At 42.0% G+C, this 19,497-nt stretch overlaps 1 protein-coding gene across 2 annotated transcripts in view; it reads left to right on the top strand.

Moving 5' to 3' along the window:
* Positions 1-19,497, top strand: part of LOC149222576 (sphingosine-1-phosphate lyase-like) — a 268,215-nt gene that overhangs the window by 60,831 nt on the left and 187,887 nt on the right. Inside the window, exons 1-2 of one of the 2 annotated variants that reach the window (XM_089385515.1) lie at positions 1,377-1,524; positions 1,672-1,731. The exons of the other annotated variant lie outside the window; for it this stretch is intronic. Coding sequence (XP_089241641.1) covers positions 1,385-1,524; positions 1,672-1,731 — 200 coding nt within the window. The 5' untranslated portion in view covers positions 1,377-1,384. Of the gene's footprint in view, positions 1-1,376; positions 1,525-1,671; positions 1,732-19,497 lie in introns of those variants that run through there. 2 annotated transcript variants of the gene reach the window in all.

Below are 19,497 nucleotides of genomic sequence, written 5' to 3'. Positions count from 1 at the left end.
AAATATTTTGAAGTCTGAATAAGTGTGTCAACTGTGTGTTTCCCGTGAAATCCTGTGTTATTCCGATATGAAGTGTGGTCCCGGTTTAAAGGCTTAAGGCTTCAATTTACGCTTTTGATATGTTTGTGGGCCATAACCGACATGCCTTAGGATCAAAAATTTGATATGAAAGGGATTTTGCCTTACCCCCAAAATCTCCTTTCATCACTTTGTACTTTGAACCTCTTCAGCGTGACATAGTGTTACACCAATGGTTCAAACACTCCACATTTAGAAGTTGTTATTTTAATATTAGTATAAGAAGACTTGTGGGTCCATACCAAGAACTCAACTACACAACACTTACAAATGTTATATCCTTGGTTGGAAATGGTGAACCTCCTTTAGAATGATCTGGGGACAATTTCCTCTGATCAGGGAGGGAACGATGAGAGCTCATAGTCAAAGTGTGCAAAGTTCCATAAACGGAAAGTGGTTGTAAAATATCTTGTAGATAGATTTCAGCTTTCTTTTTATCCTAATATTTTCCTTATTTCAATAAGATATTTTTAGATAGCCAAGGGTGCAAGCTATGCATGTCACTTGTGCTAAGCTCCTACATACTATTTTTGCTTCTTTGTGCTTACTAAATATTTACCAATGGTACCCTTATATATACACCTATATAATAGACTGTATAGGCGGCCAATAATTCTCCCTTGTCTGTGTTCATTTTCTTGCTTTCCAATATTCAATTGTGAGTACATATCATGGATTCATTTAGAACACTCAAAATAGGCATGAGAAAGAGTTGATTGATAGAGTCCTATGGAGCATCTGTATAGTCTATCATTAACGTCCTCTGCAGCACCCATCATTAATTCTAAGTTCTAACCCTATTCAAATAAGAGCTGGGTCATTCAACATCTAGTTGCTAACCCGTGTTAAATTACATATAATACAGATTCTTTGCATCTCAACTTTTTGACCACAGTAAACACAACGATTTATTTATTTGATACTTTCTGATGCTAAGATGGGATCTTAGCTATGTCCCAGGTGCGTGAATTCTACAAGGCCTTATGATACTGATTTTAGATTGTTACTGAGGCAACACTGGGGGATGTTTCCCTTTTTGCTAGTTTGGATGCATAAGATAATTATTATAATAATAGGCAGTGTGTTAGAGAAGTAGAGCCTCATCGATAATCAGAATCTTGTTAAACATATATAATCAAGGATGGGTTTGTTTCAAAACACCAAAAACAAGGAATCATTTATATTTCTCTACCTCCTTGTCAATCTCTCTCTTATGTCCTTTTTCTTTTTCTGAAATTTCAGCATACTCGGTTATCAATGGCTTGAAAAAAACATGTTTTCTTTGTTTCTCTAGGTTGTTGACAAGATGCAGTCTAGTGCTAAATCTGGACGAGAAAATTGGCAAACTGAGCTGCCAAGGGCTGGTCTTGGTATAGGAGTCATAGAAAGGTTGAAATTTGAGAAGTCAAAAGATGTGCAATGGCAAGGAAGATGCTCTGGTACAGTGTAGGTACCATTATATGGATGATCTACTTCTGCTAAATTAGGCAACATATTTTCATTTTATGATGCATTTGACAACTTCGAGGTTTTCTTTCATATATCATGATTGAGTATTACTACATTGTGATTTGAATAAATTTTCATATGCAGGTATATTGGTGGGAGTGAATCCGAAGGACATTTTTCACTGATAAATGAAGCATATTCCATGTCAGTAGAGATGCATCACAATGTCTTTTTTGAATATTCTGGAAAATTCACCAAATTCTCAGTGAAATAATCTTGTGATTAAATCCAGTAGTGTCCAGATTTAATAATTCTTTGCATGCTGTGGATATGTCTTTCTATGCATTTCTTTTTAATAGAAGATAAAATGTAACGTACCCAATACCCTTTGTGCACTTTGATTATTGGGTACTACTTGAATGCACCAATTTCACTCCAAATTTGTTTCTCTAGTAGCTTTCCTCACTGTCCTGCTATTAATTAATTAGCACATGCAGGCATAGCAATGCAGACTTATGCAATGGCAATCGATTGTTAAATTATAATTAGAGGCTTACACATGCAAGCAGGACTGAACAAACCAGAAAGTAATAAAATCCATTACACAAACAACATTAACTGAATGCAATTCCCACTTACTTTCATGAACACTTACCAATTGGCTATAGAAGGACATTCCACTCAACCATAGTCTCCCTGCTACACCAATTCTCCCTGCAACAGAGGCTACCGTGGAGTTGATGCTATGAATCCACAAGAACGACCTTTACCTCTGGTTGGTTATAAAGCTCAATTCCCTGGTTCATAGTCAATATTGACTCTTATAGCAGTCCCAATCAACAACTCTCTTTCTCCATCAGCATGCACAACCCAAGGAATGGGATCCCCTTTGTTGCTTGGCAGTCCATCAGGCTATCCCACTTCCCTCTAGGGATCCAACACAAGTGGGCTAGGAATGGTCACCTCTGGATTCTAGAGACTATCTGCTGTAGTGAAATTCCTGAATAACAAGAAGTATCATTCCGTACAGTTGCAATTCCTTTGTAATTCGTGATTGTAGCTTGCATAATTCAATTATATTAAGTGCATAGCAGTCGCTTAGAGACACATTTCCTGATTTCCCTGTCATGTCCCTTCTCAAACACATTAGTCATGGGGTGCAGCTACACATTTTTGGCATCATTTTTGGCTTAGGAGGAGGACCCCACATGTAGACTTAGGAACTATAGGGGAATTTGACTTTATTTTTGCAGCTAGTGGAATGTGGGGGCCACCCACATGAGTATTTCGAACTTGGCCATTCGATGAGCTTGGAGGGAATTGAATTAGTGGATGGAGGGGCCCACATAAGGCTAAGGGTGCCCACTGTGATAAAAGGAGAAGGAGCTCTCATTTTTGACCATCTTGAACATTTGCAAACAAACACACTTAGTACGCTCAACTGCTTAGCGAGTCTACCCGCTGTTTAGCCACGAATCTCTCAAGCAGGAGATTCAACCTCTTCTTCGGGGGACCATCCGTGCCCGCCCTAGGGACACTGTTCCACAGGGATTTCAGAGAGTTTAGTACAATCACACACTTCAGCTAGCGACGCAGAGCAGGGGACTGCGTATTTCCTGGGCAACCAGAAAAACGTAGGAGTTAGAGCCAACAATGAGTTCCATAGCTTGCTGGGAGTTCCGGGGCTGGGAAGATTGTTTGTTGAGGGCATTTTCACTGGGTTTTGCAGCCAGCTAGACCGGTGTATCAACAGTACGAATTTATGGGCAGAGGGATTGCGCAGAGGCCTCTGGCAGCAATTTCGTGGTGCTTGGGAGAGCAGTCATCTTGGCCAAGAATCATCCGGGGAGCAAGGAGTTAGTTAGCACAGGTGAATCCAACATTCCAGTGGTGTTTTCAGAGGGATTTGCAGGTTGTTTCTTGCAAGTCGAATTTGGCAGCAGCAGCTGGGGAGAGGCTCCAAGGAGGCCGAAAATCTAAAGTCAAAACCAGAGAAATTCCCTTATGGGTTTTTTTAGGTTTTGTCCAAGGAGTCTAAGGCTGAAAGGATATAATTTTATGGGTAGTTTTTGGGCACATTCCCGCAGGTCGAAGTTCAACAGGGCAATAGTGTACTAGGACAACGTAGTGCAGAGTGGTGCAGCAACTGGTCAGTCTTCAACTTAGCTATTTCTCACTTGGGTTTTGTCAAGTTTGTCATTGAGACAAGCCCAGGTGCACCATTCCATTTTATATTGTACCTAGCTCTCTGATTTTATAATATATGGCTCAATAGTTCTAGATTTGCAGCGTTTTCAGGGATGTCTAATGCATGTTTTTATTTTTATGTTGCTACACTATGTATTTGTTTAAATATCACTCATATTCCTACTTAGGAACATTACAGTGGTATCAGAGCCTAGTTCTTGGCTCAGCTGTGGGGTTTGTTTCCTATGAGAGAAGAGGACTAGCAGAATATCACCTACCGTAGGTAGAGGTACAGGAGCAGAGAAAGGGAGTTAGAAATTACGCCAGATATGGAGGAAAGAGGGAAAGCAGTGGCCGGAGAGGAGGAAATGGCAGAGCCCAAGAGCAGGGAGGAGATGGCTTTCGATAGCCTCTGAGGGCCTTGAGTGACTTGGCTAAGGGGCAGAAAGACATGCTGGAGGAGATCAAGTCACAAAATAGGGACAGGGCCACACCTAGAGGGTTTCTATGTGGAGAAACTTCCGGGCCTCTCAGCCTTTCGATCACCCCTCACCAGCGGCGCAACACCCTTTAGTTAGTGTGCTGACTTGGGCTACATTACCTTCTTTCATGCCAGTGGCACAGATCGAACCAACAAGGGAGGAAGACACTCCTCAGATGGGGGATTACTTCAGAGAGTGGTAGGCAATGGACGAAGACTTCAAAGAAGCCTTCTCCTTCAGAGATTACTGCAAGCTCAAGCAGAGTGAGAAGAACAAGGGGTACGGAGGACAAGGGACCCAAAACTATGAGCTGCAGAGAACTATAGGGAGGATGTATTTCCCTACATTTGATGGCACTGCCAAGTGCACAGCCAGGGCTTGGGTTGAAAAGATTGACACATACTTTCAACTCAACCGGGTGACAAAGTAGGAAGCCATTGAGATGGCAACACTGCACTTGGAGGGGGAAACCCATGATTGGTGGTTTCACGGCCTGACCACTTTGGGGCATACCCAGATAGTTTCTTATGAGGACTTCACTCGGAGGGTGGTGGAGCGATTTGATCAGAGGGACCCAGAGGAATCTTTGAGGGAGATGACACAACTGCGCCAAACAGGCAACGCAAAGCAGTACTTCTCAGATTTTCTGTGTGTGTCAGTGACAGGCTCGAATTTGTTTGAGGCAAGGAGGACCTTCATTGAGGGCTTGCTTGAACCCCTGCGTGGACTGGTGAAGTCACACAGACCCTCCACGCTGCAGGAAGCAGTTGTGTGTGCTAGAGATTTATAAGGGGTCATCCCCAAGACCAAAGCGTCATTTTCTGCACGGACCCCTTTCCCACAGAAGGGGCATGAGACTAGACCCCCACCACATAAGACCACACAGGGGAGGGGGCAGTTAGATGAGGAGACGCGGAAGGACCACCAGAGGAGGAAGCTGTGCTTCACATGCAAAGAGCCCTAGGCACCTGGCCATAGGTGCATTGCAGGTAGAGCACATTACATTGAGGTCTTTTTTGACAGTGACCAGGAGGACGAGGTGGAGCAGGATTGTGGTGGGACAGATGGAGAGAGTCCGACAGACAGAGGGCCACCACCACCACCTCCACAGGGAGGGGCATCTCTTGCCCCATCAGGAGGAGTCCTTGCTTCTTTATGCGGGATTCCTAAGTTTTTGACACTCAGGATCAGAGGCACTGTACAGGGATAGAGGGTGTCGGTGCTGGTGGATAGTGGGGCTACCCACAATTTCATAGATGCACAGCTGGTCCAGAGGAGGGGCCTCACCACAACAGAGTTTGAGGGGTTCTCAGTCCTAGTGCCAGGTGACTGTACCATCCAGTGTACCAAATACGTGCCCTCCTTGACAGTAGTTATGGGGAACTACTCGATGACAGACCACTTCTTTGTGGTCGATGTGCCAGACACCAACGTGGTGATGGGTGTCCAGTGGTTGTATTCCCTTGGGCGAGTCACGACAAATTGGAGGAAACTTGAGATGGAGTTCATTGGGCCAGATGGCAAACTGGTGGTCTTGAGAGGCATGTAGTCTTATCTGCCTCAGACAGTTTCGGCCCACAGGATGGAGGCAGATCTCCGACATGGGGACATTGCATGGGCAGTTGAGTTGAGGATCTCAGAGGCTGGGGGACAAGCGCAACCACCACCAACAGACATACAGGCTTTACTGGACATGTATGCGGTAGTGTTTGGGGACATTCCACCAGGGCAACCACCAGATAGAGGGTTTGAGCACACCATTGAGCTGGAGCTGGGTATACAAGCAGTTATCACTACTCCTTACATGTACCCCAAAGCCTATAAAGACGAGATAGAGAAGGCCATCCAAGAGTTGTTGGCGTTGGGCCATATTAGGCTAAGTTCCAGTCCTTTTGCTTCTTTAGTAGTGCTGGTGAAGAAGAAGGATGGAACCCTCCGGATGTGTATCGACTACCGAGCCCTCAACTAGAAGACTCTTAAGAACCGATACCCCTTTCCCTGCATTGATGAGCTGATGGATGAGCTTAGAGGAGCCAAGTACTTCTGTAAGATTGATTTGCGTTCAAGGTACCACCAGATCAGAGTACGGGATCAGGGCATCTCGAAGACATCTTTCCGGTGCCACTATGGGCACTTTGAGTTTTTGGGCATGCCATTTGGGTTGAACAATGCTCCAACCACATTCTAGTCTTGCATGAACCATATCTTTCGGGGACAATTGAGGAGGTTCATGCTAGTGTTCTTCGATGACATCCTAATCTATAGCCGGACGTGGGAGGATCACCTCCAACACTTGGAGGAGGTATTGCGCATTCTAGAGGAGCAACAATTTTATGCCAAGCTCTCCAAGTGTGAGTTTGGATTGATAGAGATGCTTTATCTCGTGCATATCATTGGAGAAGATGGGGTGAAAGTTCACGAGGAGAAGATTCGGGCCATTCGGGATTGGCCAGTTCCCCGAGATGTGACTACGCTGAGAAGCTTCTTTGGTATTTGCACTTATTACTGGAAGTTTGTCAAAGGGTTCTCGCAGCTGGCAACACCTTTGATCGACTTGACCAAGAAGGTGGCCTTCGCATGGAATGATGGAGCACGTGCTGCCTTTGATCACCTCAAGGAGGTGATGAGCAGTTGCCTTGTTTTGGCACTCCTGAACTTTTCCCAACCATTCACAGTGGAGTGTGATGCTTCCGGGGTAGGAGTTGGAGCCGTATTGTCACAGGAGGGGCATCCCATAGCTTTCGAGAGTAGGAAGCTCCTACTGCATGCGCTATCATATTCCATATATGACAAGGAGATGCTGGCCATTATGCATGCATTGGCCAAGTTCCGCCAGTACTTGGTGGGCAACTGGTTCCGAGTGAAGACTGATCACAACAGTCTTCAACATTTCATGGGGCAGTAGGGCCTCAACAACAGGTAACAAAGATGGGTCAGCAAGGTGCAGGCCTATGATTTTGACATTGAGTATGTGCGAGGGAAGCACAATGTGGTGGCTGATGCTCTATCCAGGAGATTAGCTAGGTTATCGCTCATGAGCATCTGCCGGGATTGGAAGGCTCAACTGTTAGTGGAGTACTCCAAGGACAGGAGGGTATGCGAGGTATTGAAGGGGACACATGCAGATGAGCGTTACTGTGTGATAGATGAGGTCATCTATTACAAGGGGCACATTTACTTGGTGCCCAACTCACAGTTGAGGGAGAGGATACTCCAGGCAAGTCACGATTCACCACTGTCCGGACACCAGGGGTTTCGGAAGACTTACATGGCTGTTCAGGAGAGGTTCACGTGGAAGGGCCTCAAGGAGGACGTGCTGTAGCATGTACAAGAGTGTGAGGCCTGCCAGCAGAATAAGGGGGAGCTGACTCACCCTGCAGGGCCACTACAACCACTTCCCATTCTGGAGGGGCAATGGGAAAGTATTTCGATGGACTTCATCACTGGGCTCACCATGGTATAGGGGAAGGATTGCATATATGTAGTGGTCGATAGGGTGACCAAACTTGCCCACTTCTTTGCCTTCCCCACTAGGTACACGACTGCATAGGTTGCTGAGTTGTTCTTCCGGGAGGTTTTTAGGCTACATAGGCTCCCCAAGAACATTGTGAGCGACAAAGACAATAGATTCATGGGTGGCTTTTGGCAGGATCTCTTCAGGTTGGTTGGGATGGAGCCCACTCCTAGCACCAATTATCACCCTCAGACAAACGACCAGACGGAGAGAGTCAAACAGTGGTTGGAGGGATACCTGAGGAACTATGTGATAGGTCAGCAGAGGACGTTGATTCGGTGGTTGCACATGGGCGAGTGCTGTTACAACACCACACACCACATGTCTATCGATATGACTCCTTTTTGTGCCCTCTATGGATATGATGCATTGACTTTTGCTGATATTGTTTTTGGAGACAACCGGGCCCCAAAGGCGAAAGGCTAGGTTCAAGAGAGCCAAGATATCCTCAAGGCTCTCAAGGATAATTTAGTGACAACCCAAAATCAACAAAATTTGTACGCAGACCGACACAGGACAAAGAGGCACTTCGAGGAGGGGGACTTAGTATACCTCCGATTGCAGCCTTACAGATAGTCTACGATGAAACAGATAGTCTACGATGAAACAGAAGGGGGCCGAGAAGCTACAACCACTCTTCTATGGGCTCTACCGGGTGACTAGGCAGGTTGGGGAGGTGGCTTATGAGCTGGAGCTGCCTCCGGGGAGTAGAATCCATAATGTGTTTCATGTCTCATGCCTGAAGAAGGTGTTGGGACAACAGGTGATGACAACAGCTGATCTACCCTCGTTGGATGATGAGGGCCATTTGGTGTTGGAACCAAAGGCCATTTTGGAGAGCAGGGAGAGGAGATTGAGGAGTAGGACCATCAGGGAGTTCTTGGTACGCTGGAAGAACTTGCCGGATGAGGATGCCACCTGGGAAGGTGAGCACATACTGGAGCACCCAACTTTGAGGTTGCTTGAGGGCAAGCAACATTTGGGAGGGGAGGACTGTCATGTCCCTTCTCAAACACATTAGTCACGGGGTGCAGCTACACATTTTTGGCTTAGGAGGAGGACCCCACATGTAGACTTAGGAACTATAGGGGAATTCGACTTTATTTTTGCAGCTAGTGGAATGTGGGGGCCACCCACATGAGTATTTCGAACTTGGCCATTCAATGAGCTTGGAGGGAATTGAATTAGTGGATGGAGGGGCCCACATAAGGCTAAGGGGGCCCAAGGTGATAAAAGGAGAAGGAGCTTTCGACCATCTTGAACATTTGCAAACAAACACACTTAGTAAGCTCAGCTGCTGAGCGAGTTTATCGACTGTTTAGCTACGAATCTCTCAAGCGGGAGATTCAACCTCTTCTTCGGGGGACCATCTGTGCCTGCCCTAGGGAGGTTGTTCCATAGGGATTTCGGAGAGTTCAACACAGTCACACAATTCAACCAACAATGCATAGCAGGGGACTACATATTTCCTAAGCAGCTAGAAACACGCAAGAGGATTTAGAGCCAACAACGAGGTCCATAGCTTGCTGGGAGTTTCGGGGCTGCGAAGACTGTTTGTTGAGGTCATGTTCATTGGGTTGTGCAACTAGCTAGATCGGTGTATCACCAGTACAAATTTCTGGGCAGAGGGATTGTGCAGAGGCCTTTGGCAGCGATTTCGTAGTGCTTGGGAGAGCAATCATCTTGGCCAAGAATCATTTGGGGAGCAAGGAGTTAGTTAGCATAGGTGAATCCAACATTCCAATGGTGTTTTTAGAGGGATTTGCAGGCTGTTTCCTGCAAGTCGAATTTGGCAGTAGCAATTGGGGAGAGGGTCCAAGGAGGCCGAAATCCAAAGTCAAAACCAGAGAAATTCCCTTCTGGGTTTTGTCCAAGGCGTTCGAGGCTGGAAGGATATAATTTTCTGGGCAGTTTTTGGGCACATTCCAGCAGGTCGAAGTTCAACAGTTTACTGGGACAACGCAGTGCAGAGTGGTGCAACAACTGGGCAGTCTTCAACTTAGCTATTTCTCACCTGGGTTTTGTCAAGCTTGTCATTGAGACCAACCCAGGTGCACCATTCCATTTTATATTGTACCTAGCTCTCTGATTTTATAATATATGTCTCAGTAGTTCCAAATTTACAACATTTTGAGGGATGTCTAATGTATGTTTTTATTTTTATTGCGCCGCACTATTTATTTGTTTAAATATCACTCATATTCCTACTTAGGAACATTACATCCCCCAATTGAATGATAGTTTGCATGTTAATGTGAATTCTTAATAATTTGGTGTTTTCATTATTTCAAATGGTAACTAGAAACATTCAAACTCTTCTCCAAATTCACTTGCATGGCCAAATAGTATAGAAGAAGGTTGCATAGCATGAAGGGGCTACATATCTCTATGGAGAGCCTAGGTTCCCCCTTCATGCAATTAATCCAAATCTTAGAATAAAATTAAGCCTCGATTAAAGAGCATTGATTAAACAAAGTTAAGTATTTAGGATAAGATTAAAATAATATTATTCTCTTTTAGCTCGCTAGAGCCCCCAAAGCTCCCTTTGAATTTCCCATCTTATCGAGTTGTAGCCCCCCATTCTTTTGTCCTTTCCTTCTGTAGCATGTGATGTACTTTTTAAGTATCATTTAATGTAAAATCTAAGATATTAGATCATTTGACTTTGATACATTCATCATCTACAAACACAATAATAATTTGCTAATCAAAACAAGCGTATTGTGTTTTGCTCTCCCTAGATTTTGCATTCTCCTTGGTGCGCATCACCATCATATACAATAATATAATAATAATTTGGGAATCAAAACTAAGGTATTACATTTTGCTCTCCCTAGATTTTGCATTCTCCTCAATGCACATCACCATCATATCCAATAATTTTTACATCAAATTGTCAAAACAAATGTGAATATGCCTCTCGCTTTGCATCCTCCATCTCCCATGTTGCTTTTTCAGAGCTATAGTGGGTCTATTGGTCCTTTAGCTCCCTTATGACTATTTTTGAGCATAGTGACCTTTTTATCCAATATACACATTGGTTGTACCTAGAAGTCTCTTCTCAGTTCCACTTGAATTAAAGATCATTCAACGACATGGTTAAGATCATACACATACTTCAAAAATGACATATGGAACAAATTATGAAATTTTATGGTAGCAAGCAATTCAAGCATGTATGCAACATGTTCTATCCTATCTAAGATCTTTAAATGACCACAATATTTGGCTTCCAATTTGGACCTTCTCCTGAACTTTAATGAACTTTTCTTTGGTTGCACACTTTCTCCCACCCTATAAGTTTCCTCAGTATTTTGCCTTTGTTTGCATAACTCTTTTGCCTGTGCCATGTTGTCTTTAAATTTTGCTTGACCTTAACTATTTGCTCTTTGTGACAACATATGTGGCTCACTATTAAATCAATGTGGAAAAAGTCGGGATGAAATCCCAAAATTGTGATTTTTTTGGCTAGCCAATTAAATCGGTCAACTTTTTGTTGATTTTTTCACTCTCGAAAAAATCGGGATTAAATCGTAAAAGTTTCGATTTAATCGAGAGTCGACCTAAAATGTCGTCGAGACTTCCCAGACCACGGATAAGAGGCGGAAAGTGGAAAAAACTCATCCTTTTTCGTTGTTTTTTCTCCCATTTGTCGTTGTGGAGAGAGGAGTTTTTTGCCATTGCCCAAGAGAAGGAGATTTGCTAGTTTTGTGGTGGGGATTTGGATTTTTGTCCACTGCTCAACGTGAGAGATTCAAAGTGTCGATTTGTTGCTGCCAGATATGTATTTTAATTTCTCTCTTAGCCTTTGTTACACAAATGGCTTCTTAAATCTTTCTATAATTCTATTAGTTTGTTTTTATCTTATTTTTTGCTTAGAATTTTGAATCAAAACATTATTTAGAATCTAGATTGAAGTAGAACTTCAACTTTCAAGAATCAAATGACAAAAATTCAAACCCTTGTTTAGTGAATCTCAGTGTGTTCAAGTGAGTGAGAAGAGGCACTTAACATTTAAAATCAACAATTACATTTCCGTTTGCTTCTTATGTGATGGGAAATTTTTAATTTTTTTCAATTTTTGTTTTGTGCCCAGGTTCAAGTTCAAGTTCAAAGTTTCAAACAAAATGCCAAGGCTTTTGGACCCTATGTGGGAATATGGTGAATCTGATACTATACCCGAATCTGGGGGGGTCAATAGAATGTATTTGACTTGCAAGTTGTGTGGCAAACATATGTCAGGGGGTATCAACAGATGAAAATTCCATTTGGGGCAAATTTTGAGGCAAAATGTAGACCTTTTCCCAGATCCATCTCCAGAAATCATCCGATAGGCCATTAAATCGTTGATGGATAAACAGGAGGGCAAAGACACCATGGCAGCACTACAAATCCAACTTGTAGGGGACTTAAGAGTGGGGGGAAGTGAGAGTGGTTCTTCAACATCACCTTCCACACCCACATGTCCCAACCCCTAAGCTTTCACAACTTTTTTTGTTCCTAGAACCACACATGGTGCACAACCTGGCATCAAATCTGCACTTAAAAAAAGGAAAAGGAAGAAGCTGACAGTTTGGTCAGTAAGTGTCTTCTATGGAGTGATGTTCCTTTCAACATTGCCAAGACAAACCCATTCTACCAACCTATGTTTGATGCTGTTGCTGTCGTTGGCTCGGGGTACAAAGCCCCTACCTTTGCAGAATTGAGAGGGCTTCTTCTTAAAGATGAAAAGACTGATTGAACTTCTAGATTGGAGGAGTTTACGGCATCATGGGAACACACTGGATGCACAGTCAAGTCAGATGGTTGGACTAACTAGAACGGTAGGACCCTTCTTAACTTCTTGGTTAGTTGTCCCAAGGGGCAATGTTTATGAAATCTGTTGATGCATCTGCACACATTAAAGATTCACGTCTATTATGTGAGTTGTTGGACATCTTCATTCAGGAAGCAGGCCCAAGAAATGTTGTCCAAGTCATAGTGGACAACGCTAAAAATTATGTTGCAGATGGCAAGTTGCTTATGGAGAGGTATCCTAACTTGTTTTGGACACCTTGTGCTGCTCCTTGTATTGACTTGATATTGGAGGATATAGGTAAGATTCCTCTTGTGAGGGATATTGTTGAATCATTCAGGAGCATAACAAATTTTTTATATAATCATGCATCTATGCTTAGCTTGATCAGAAGATTCACCAACAACAAAAAGTTGGTGCGTCCTGCCATTACACGATTTGCCACTACTTTCATATCTCTTCAGTCTTAGTTGAATTCTATGTGGGATGTAAAGAACATGTTTCTTTCACAGGATTGGCGTACTTTATATTTAGTCGCAAACCAAAGGGAAAGGGCATATGCAGACTAGTTTCATATGATCATAGCTTTTGGGCAGGAGTAGAGGAGGTGCGTGCCATTTCAGAACCTTTGGTAAGGGTTCTTCGGTTGGTTGATGGAGACAAGCCCACAATGGGCTACTTGTATGAGGCCATGGATAGGGCCAAAGAAGCCATTCGTGCTTATTATGAAGATAAGGGAGACGAGGGGTTAGAGAAACATCAAGTCATATGGAGAGTGATTGATGAGCGGTAGAACAATACCCTCCATCGCCCCATTCATGTTGCAGGTATCTACCTCAACCCCGCATTTGCTTACTCTAGTGGTTTCAAATTTGATGTCGAGGTGATGGATGGATTCTTCACTTGTGTTGAGAGGATGGTGGCATCTGAGTAAGAACATGAAGATATTTCTAAAGAAATGGAGTTATATAGGATGGGAGGTGGCACATTTGGTTCTAACATGGCTATTAAGAATAGGGCGACCAAAATGCCAGGTAAGCTTCAGTTTGTTTCAAACTTTCAAGTTTAGAATTTCAATGTTTTAATTTTTTTTTAAATGTTTCTCATTTTTTTCTAACTTGTAGATTCTTGGTGGACAAGCTATGGTGGCAGAGTACCCCATCTCCAAAAGCTTGTCATTCGAGTGCTCAACCAAACATGCAGTTCCTTTGGGTGGTGAGCGCAAATGGAGTGTATTTGACAAAATACACAACAAAAGGCGCAACAAGTAAAAAAAATCAAACTAAATTTTTGAATTCATTTGATTCTTTTTAATATTTAAAATTTCTAAGTACTAATTTACATTCTATGACCTTAATATAGATTGGAGTCCCAACGCCTCAATGACATGGTCTACGTCCTACTACAATCTTCGATTGTGGGTGAGACAACTTCAGAAAACTCATGATGTGGAAGCCATCTCATTGGACAATATTGATACCACTGTTGCATGGAGGATCGTGACTGAGAGGCCGACCATGGGCTCGATCCCTGATTGGTTAGATGTGGATCTAGGGGCACTAGCGGCAGAGGAGGTAGCAGTTGCAGGGGAGGGAGAACCAAAGGTAGAGTAGGAGGAGCAACATCAAGGTCAGGAGGCAAAGCAGGAGGAGGACGAGGAGGAGGAGGTGACACCATCTAGGATGGGCAACAACAACATAGGACAGAGGCCACCTCTTTTATTGGCTTCTAGAGGATGACTGTGTCCATTTGTATCCTCAGGGGCTAGGCCTTCTTCCTCTAGAGGAAAAGGCAAAGCCATTCCCTATTCCCGTAAAAGGGGCAGAGGGTCTCAGTGATTGATGACTCATGATATACATTTATTATATTTTTTGTTGATATTTTGACTATTGAGAGTTGACACTGAGTCAGGACTCTAAGATTTAGGAGTTGATTTACTATTTTGATAAGTGATGTAGCACTAGACTTCATGTACATATTATATATTAGCTTTCTTTCTATGTTGCACGAAATGGGGAAATGGATACGAGTTTCCGAAACAGGCACGGGTACGAAATGCAATCTCCCCAAATTTTGGAAACGGGGAAACGCGAATATATATATATATATTAGAATTTAGGACATTTAAGAAATGTTATGTCCAATCATAAAGCATGCACGATACATTATAATTTATTACATTTAAACATTATGATTAAATTTAGAAGCCACTTTGGTCGCCCAATAAAAAGAGAAAACAAAATAATAAAAAAAAACATAAGAAAAAGTCAATTTGCATGAGGAAACTCTGCCGTCCGCCCAGAAACTCATTTCCGGCTGTACTGGCCACGTTTCCTCCTCGAGAAATGGGCCAGTACGACCGGAAACGAGTTTCCGGGCCGTACGATACGGGTTTCCCCATTTCTGTTTCGTTTTCGTACGGAAACGAATCCTTGACCCACGTTTCCTGCAACTTAGCTTTCTTTACATGTTTATGTGGAAATGCATTTATTTGATGTTGTGGATACTTTAGATGCTAAAAAAAATAAAAAAAATAATATTTTTGTATTTTTTTAAATTTTGTTGGCTTTTTCAAAAAACTCCCGACTTTAACGAGTTTTTCAATTTTTGGACCCTTAAGGATTTAATCCCGATTTCGACTTTTTCCACATTGATTTAAATATCCAAAATACTTGGAATATAAAGAATTCCATTTAGGATAAAATAAATAATATATTGAATAAATGTATGCGAAAGATGATACAATGATGGTACATTGAGGGTTGCATTATAAATACCTAGGTGAGGTGTTGAAAATCTAGAGTGCACAAGATACTAGCACTATTTTTGAACTATTGATAATTACTTGTGAAATGCGTTAGTATTCATTTATCATTTAATGTTATTCAGCAAGCAATTATACTTAACAAATTCAACCAATAATGATGAAAGGAAAGTAGAGATCACAATGCACCAAAACAAGAGACAATGTTTTACCTTGGGAAAACCCATTAGGGGTAAAAACCCAACAAACCTTTCCTTAGAGAGATCCTTCAACAAGACATCAAGTCATGGACAAATATACCAGCAAGATGACTATCCACAAGTGCCAAGTCATCCCTCCACTGTGATAAGACAAGATGCCCTAATTCTCGTTTAAAAAATAGATCTCGTATTACAGGGGTCATAAACTTCGCATTAGGGGAGCCATAAACTTTGCATTACAGGAGCCATAAACTTTGCATTACAGGAGCCATAAACTTCACACTGTTTTAGAGATATAGAAGCCATAAACTTGACATATATTACAGAGATGAATAACCATCAGATCTCGCATAGATTATGGAGACAAAGAGCCTTAGATCCTTCTCATATCACAAACATCAGGAGCCTCAAAACCTTGGTATGGAGTGTTGAAGAATCTAGGGCAATCAGAAATAAAGTGATTCTTCTTGACATGATAACAATTTGTGAAGTTCTTTTGAATTTTTCTTAGCTTGATCTTCTTATTATTATTAGTGTGTGTGATTACTTCATCAAACTGCTATAAAAAACAAAGAGACAAGAACACAAAATATTTGGCTTTCTGCCAGGGCCAAAACCTCTCCCTCTTGGAGAGGAAAACTCGCACAAAATTCTTCTTATAGAGATTCCAATTGACAAATAACAAGACCATGGCCCTTGACCTATTCTACCACTCCAAGCCGAAGACATCAATCCTTTACTCTGTCACTGCTGAGATCATCATTATCACTGCTGCTATACTGAGATCATCATTATTGCATCACTTAAATCTTCATTGCTGCTACTTCGTCATGTCAATGAGGTTTCTTGTCTTCATTGAGATCTACATAACAATGAGGTCATTGTTGTTGTACCATTGACACACCTTTACTAAGATCTTTACTTTGTAACTCTGTCTCCACCAAGATCATGATTATACTGAGATCATAATTGGATTTGTCATATCTGGAAGAATGTCGAGACAAAGTGTGTCACTGTGAGATCTCCTCGTCACAAATATACCAAGATCATGACTGTGTCCAAGATGAATGCTGGGATAGAGTGTGGGATCACTGAAGTCCTTGTTGTCACTGCTATGCCGAGATCTGTGACTGTGTTTTTCTTCTTGCACCGAGGTCTTCATGATGTTGAGACATAGTATCTTCTTCCTACACCAAGATCCTTATCATCCTATTTGTGCCGAGACTGTAACCCTCCATTTACAGGTATGCCGAGATTGTTTCTAGCACAGAACTCATACCAAGACTGCATCCTCCTTTAACCCATCCGAAATCTTAGAGAACAATCCGAGTTCTGCTCCTCTACTATACCCATCCGAGATCTGTCCTTTCTGCTCCTACCCATCTGAGATCTAGTCTGCCTGCACCTTATACCCATCCGAGGTGTAGTCAAACCCTTAAACTATTGCCTTCCTGTAATGCGGATATGCTCCTATAGCCATACGAAATTTCAGAGAGCAAAATGCGAGCTCTGTACTTGTGATTTGTGCAAACCCTAGATGGGTATTTATAGTGGTTATGTTCATATATGCAAGCCGACTTGAAGGTGTGAAACGACACGTCTATTTATTGAGCCGACGTGTCTGCCATTTATCTAATTAATTTAATTATTGAGGTTGACATGATGATTTCCTTCTCATTTTGCTTGCAGACTTCTTTGTGCTTGTAGCTGGAGGATTGTGCTTAGTCTTTGGAGGGCCTCTACACATTTTGTAGACTAGAGTACATTACACATAGGCTCATGAAGAGCTTCTTTATACATGACATAACTCTTTGACATATTAATAAATCCTAAAGACATCAAGAAGAAGTTGTTGACCTAATGACACTTCTTGCTCATGAAACCCATGCAGCAAGGCATAAATTTATTCTCTTTTATTACTTCATTTACAAAGATCATGTCATTATGAAGACTGAACCTAGTTACACTTTCTTCAACATGGAGCAAAGATCATTTGTCTAATTTGAGTGCCTTTGAGGAGGATTCATATGGGCTATATACAACCTTTTGATCAAGCGAATGGGTGTCTTTAGAAGGGCTGAGCCGACTTGGTCTACTTGGGGTCACAAAATTCACTTTAAAATTCATTTTTCATTCTTTTGCAAAGGACATGGAAAACATGCCTTTCGTAATTTTCTTTTGACTAATAAAGAGCATGGAGAACATGCTTGATAATGAATACATAATTTTTCTTTTTGTGCTTTTTCATATTGTTGCAAGTACAATGATGATTATGAAGACTGACCATAGCTACATGTTCTTCAACACTCCCTCTTAGCTAGGGAGGTATTCATAACGACTATCAAGATGTCAACAAGTTGAAAGGATTCTCTAAGGAAGGATCAAGATTAGATCAACGTCATCAATGGTTCAGCATTACAAGCATCATCAAACCACCAGTACCAAATCACCATGGGACTAACATGCATGAACTCCTCAAGAGACATCAATCAACCAATGTCTAATATTCATGGTACCATCAAATCCATACATAGTTTACCAAAGAGACATTAATCAAATCCATGCATGATTTCCATCAATAAGCTCTCTCTAAAATGAGATCCAAGTTAGATGCTTGGAGGCGCCTATCCAACTAGGTAGCCTCTAAACTCATTTTCCTATACTAATCATTGTACTCGGCATAGGGATAATATCCCTTTACTAGTCAAAGTACAAGACACAAGAAAAGGCCCATCTTCTTATAATGATCAATGTACTTGACACAGATAATATCCCTATATTGGTCAAAGTACAAGACACAGGAAGATGCTCACTAGACCATTCTCCCTATACTGGTCAAGGTACAAGACACATGGATAATATCTCTATTATGGTCATAGTACAAGACACAAGGAGAATGAATGTCCAAGATGTCGTCTAATCTGTCAAACCATTCTTCCTATACTACCCTCATCCATCACCACCACCAAAGTCACTCTTCCATTCATCCAAGGAACCAATGGTTGCATCTCAAAAACCCTTGCGAAAAAGAATATTAAGGCTCTCTTTAAACCTCACACTACCCTTAAACAATTATTTAGGTTTTTGTTGTCGTCGTGACAAATACCCTCCAAAATTTTGCAAATACTTGAATTTTGGAGCTTATTGTGGATCTTGTGATTGGTCATTCCAATGTCACTTCTTGGTCGGCCGATGCTTTGTTAAGTCTTCGAGCTTGCTTTTGGATCATAAGTGTCGAAGTCACCTGCTCACAAGCTTCTGTAATGCATTCATGAAATGATTCCTTCATGCAAGCTTGAATAGGCGTGGCACAATCCACTAAGATAGTTCCTTTGCAATGTTCAACCCATCTTGGCAGTTAGTGTGCACGTCATTGACAATTTCTCACTTTGTTTGTGATTATACTTCTTTTTCGGTGAGTTTCTTCAACTGTCCCCTTTTGTGCACTTTTGCCTTCGCAAGTGTCATTTTCATGCTTACGACTGTTGTTTTTGCTTGCGTTCACTTTAATTAGTGTCATTTTCATGTTATCTTCACTCTGGCATGTGTCGCTTTCACTGTTGTTCGCATATCGCAAGTGTCGTTCACACTTTTCTCTTCATATAGTAAATGTCTTCTTTTGGCATGTGGAGTGTCGTACAATGCACAAAAACTAGTTTTGGTGTGTTTCAAGGGGTAATCTTTGCGTTAATGAGTTGTAGTCTCCATGTAAACATGTATCACACTCATTTCCAAAGTTTTAAGATCTGTCGCTCAAGTGTCGTCACAGTCGTCACAAAGTGTATCTTAGGTGTCGCACTGAGGGAATTTTGATGTTCATGTGTTCTGGATGATCTATGTTGTGTTGTGAAGTGTTCTAAGTGTGTGATCACAATCAGGTCCTATCACTGTTCACATCAGCTTCATTGATCCCACACTTAGCCAAATTCGGGAAAAACTTATGACCAAGCAACTTAGCCTCATCTGGCCCTCCAGAACTGCGCATTGGGCAGTCTCAGCCCTCAAGCTGCAACCCTGCCTCTTGACAC

Source organism: Pinus tabuliformis, chromosome Q, assembly GCF_031772625.1.
Source record: "Pinus tabuliformis cultivar Carrire ecotype Pingquan chromosome Q, CPIR1, whole genome shotgun sequence".
In the NCBI taxonomy this organism is placed as follows: Eukaryota; Viridiplantae; Streptophyta; class Pinopsida; order Pinales; family Pinaceae; genus Pinus; species Pinus tabuliformis.
The sequence above is the reverse complement of the archived record's forward strand: the minus strand, read 5'-3'. Positions and strand labels throughout refer to the sequence as shown.